Here is a 3,986-nt window from a genome sequence, read left to right as displayed (position 1 = left end):
CGTAGTATCCCGCAAGGACAGAAACTGTAGCGTAGGATCCCGCAGTGAACAGAAACTATAGCGTAGGATCCCGCAGGGAACAGAAACTGTAGCGTAGTATCCTAAGGATACTACGCTATAGGAAAATTATACTACGGTAGTATAATTATACTACACTTGGCAACGCTGGTTGGTGAGTAGTTACTCTTATTCTTATGTTACTCTTCATCCCTACATTTATTTAATTAAATTGTTCTGCAACTACATAATTTTTGTTGCATTTATGTTGCTGTTATAGACATTAATTGTATCCTATTTTGTGTTTCTTATTATATTAGAAAGAGTATCCTATAAAGCTATCCTGAAATCCATTCTTAAATCCTTTTTATTAATAAGCAATTTCACTAGTGAGTACACTTCATTCATACATAAAAAACCAGAATTTCTTGGATTTAAAATTCTTATAATCCTTTTTATTTTTATGAAGTATCATCTGTAATCTCAATTTTTTTTTCAGTGCCTCCAAGTAAAAGTGTTGCATGGCAATATTTTATAAAAATTGCAGAAGGAGCGAAATGTAATTTGTGCCACTCAGTTATTGTTACCAGTGGCAATACCAGCAATATGCTGAAACATTTAAAAATAAAGCATCCATCAATATTAAGAGAGCATGTTTGTAAAAAACAACGAATAGATGATGAAAATGTATGTATATATTTCCTTGAATTATGTATTTATGGTTAATAAGTATTATAAATCAGTTATCGAGTTTGCTTTTTACTCTATATATCTTAAATAAATATAAAATTTAACAGGTTTATGAAGAAGTAGAAACATTGGATGAGCAAACTTTACCTATCATACCTACACCTATACCATCAACAACAGCATCTCGAACTGCATTTGCGCCCTTACAGAATAAGTATTTATGTAAACAACCAACTATTGTTAAGTCTATTGCAACAATAAAGTCATTTGAAGGTATAATAATTAATGTTATATATGTTTATTTTATCATAATTAAAAATGTTACTTTTTAAATTTATTTTTTAACTTTTAGCTGGTGGCCATAAATCAACAGAAGTGAATAATGCGCTTATCTTTATGATAGCTAAAGATAATTTACCAATTAATACCGTTGAAAAAGAAGGGTTTAAGAAGCTAATGAAAGTAACCTGTCCTATGTATCATATTCCAAATAGAAAAGACATGACAAAATTGATAGAAGAAAAATATACGTTGTTGTCATCGGTCATTTCTGAACGGCTGTCAAATCTGGATTACATGTCTCTAACTACTGACATATGGACAGATACCCTAAACACAAAAAGCTATTTAGGTGTTACTGTCCATTTTGTTTGGGAAAATAAACTCAAAAGCGCAACCGTCAGTGTAATGGAGCTCTCAGAAAGGCACACATCTTCAAATATTGGAGAATGGTTAACGGAAATTTTAGAAACATGGAAAATTAAAACTTCAAGTATTGTAGCAATTGTATGCGATAATGCCTCAAATATTACTAAGGCTGTAAAAGATACATTCGGTGAGGAACGATTATTATTGTGTTTTGCACACTGGTTAAATTTGGTAGCAAATCAAGTAAATTCGAACAAGGATATCAAGAATGTGATAGACAAAGTCAAATCTATAGTAACGTATTTCAAGCACTCCGTAGTGGCAAGTGACGCATTAAGAAAAAAACAGATCTAAAACTTATTCAAAGTGTGATTACTAGATGGAATTCCACTTTCTATATGCTGGAACGCTTTTTAGAACTTTCTACAGCAGTGAGCGCAATTATACTTCATCTTCCGGAGTCACCACCAATGTTATCTGCTTCAGAAATACAAATGATTCGTGCAATTGTGACACTATTACGTCCACTGGAAAAATCTACTAAAGAACTAAGTGCAGAACATTTTGTTAGTGCAAGTAAAGTTATTCCAATAATTAATTGTTTACGAGCTAAACTGAAAGATTTAAATTTACAGACTGACGTTGGTAAGAAGATGTGTTGTTTATTAAAACATTGTTTAGAAAGTAGATTTGTAAATATTGAATATAATAATATACTTGCTGTTGCAACCATTCTTGATCCTCGGTTCAAGCTTTTACACTTTACCAATGATAAAGCATTAGCAAAAGCAATATCATTTATCAAAACAGAATTGCGTAGAAACAGTGATGAAATTGTTGCTACAACTGCTACAAGTACTAGTGTTAGCGGTATAGATGTTGCTATACCAGATGAAGCTGATGATTTATGGAGTTATCATAAAAAGTTACTGGCTAATGAGAATAAAATAATAAATAATAATCAACAGAGTTCAGAAAATATGCCTATGTGTCTACAATACTACCTTAATTTTGCTACATTTAATTTAGAAACAAATCCAATATCATTTTGGAATAAATATTTTGGAGAATCACACTTAAATTTAAAACAATTAGCTATGAAATATTTACCAATTACAAGCACGTCAGTGCCTGCTGAAAGATTATTTTCAAAAGCTGGGAATATTATGACGGATGCAAGAAATAGGTTGTCATCAAAACATTTACATGAACTGTTATTTTTAAATTCATTAGGCGAAGAGGTTTTTTTCTAATGGTCAGAAAATAGTTTATTAATTATTATACTTTCATTCTTATAAAATGATACGTATATATATATATACATACAAATTAACTTTTATAATTATTATAATATAGCTTTAAGCATTAAATTGCAGCAATTTGCACTATTTTAGAAATAATATTTTGTTACTTAATGACGTGAATACTGTGAAGTTAAAATAAGGTTTCAGGTAAAATTTGAAGGAAATATTTTATTTACTAACTTCAATTGTTTAGTTTTTTATTATCTTATTCATGTATTTTTTGTAATTTTGACATTGCACGGGAAAAACTATTTGTAATAAAATATATTTCAAAAAATAATATATAATTTTATTCAATTTTTTATAACCATTTTAATTTGACTAACTGAGTTGGGTAAGAACTGCCTTAACTTTCAGTAATACTTATTTGTCTCGTACAGAGTAATAGGATGTAGGTGCTTATGTAACTACAAGTTCAGCATTTAGTATGAATGACTCGTAAAGAAATAGTAGACCCACAGCAATACATTACTTTAAAACTTAAGAAATTATTTGAAGATGCTCAAATAATCCAATTAAGTACACAGCGGGAAATTGATTCCTTTACAATTTGGCTAACTTCACTCTGTACTTTAACATGAAAAATGATATATACTACCCTATAGCCGAACAACACACGATTCAATTTCCCACTGTGTATGTAATATAATACTTATAGTATTTTTTGTATAAATTTAAAACTATTTAAGGCATTTGTAATTTGATCGTACATAAGAATTAAAATTTGTGGTTGATTTTATGCTTTTTAACACCTTTCCCAGCTTAATAATCAATTAATTATTTAATTTTATTTTTCAAAAACATCTTTAAATTTGCCGCCCTTTCTTTTCTGTAAGATCTAACTTTCTGTGACTTTTATATTTTCTGACGACTGAAAGAGTAATCGATACTTGTCAGTATCGATACTTGGCCTTCGATATTTTTGAGGTATCGATTTTGACGCTCCGATATGGTATCGAGTACAAGTATCGATACTTTTATGGAAATCGCCCATCCCTAGTCATTGTACACTCATATATCTATGTTTTGGGACACTATAGCAAGGTTGCCAAGTGTAGTACTTTCGGTACCACCGTAGTACCCAAAAGCGACATATCCTATAGCGTAGTACTATTTTGGGTACTACGCTATAGTCGCTGCTGATACTACTGGTCGGCGGAAATACGTCAGAGGGTAGAGACTGTAGAGGGACCGCAATATAGATATTTCTAATTACTAATTTCAAAATACATAATGCATGGTCCGTGAGCCAAGACAAATGTTAGTATTATTGTATCGTACATACATACCGCAAGTTATAAAGTAATATAAAGAAATAAAGTGACAGTTTTAATCTTACTGACAGCT

The 3,986-nt window shown here is 30.5% G+C and overlaps 1 protein-coding gene across 1 annotated transcript; it reads left to right on the top strand.

Moving 5' to 3' along the window:
- Window positions 1–1,733: 1,733 nt before the first annotated feature.
- LOC136782963 (zinc finger BED domain-containing protein 4-like) lies at window positions 1,734–2,588 on the top strand. The gene has a single exon (XM_066742744.1). It carries the CDS (start codon window positions 1,734–1,736, stop codon window positions 2,586–2,588), a length of 855 nt encoding a protein of 284 aa, XP_066598841.1.
- The last annotated feature ends 1,398 nt before the right edge of the window (window positions 2,589–3,986 follow it).

The sequence above is a fragment of the Prorops nasuta genome, unplaced genomic scaffold (assembly GCF_024137725.1).
Source record: "Prorops nasuta isolate Cenicafe-Biocafe unplaced genomic scaffold, Cenicafe_Pnas_1.2 PNAS00031, whole genome shotgun sequence".
Taxonomy (NCBI): Eukaryota; Metazoa; Arthropoda; class Insecta; order Hymenoptera; family Bethylidae; genus Prorops; species Prorops nasuta.
The sequence above is the reverse complement of the archived record's forward strand: the minus strand, read 5'-3'. Positions and strand labels throughout refer to the sequence as shown.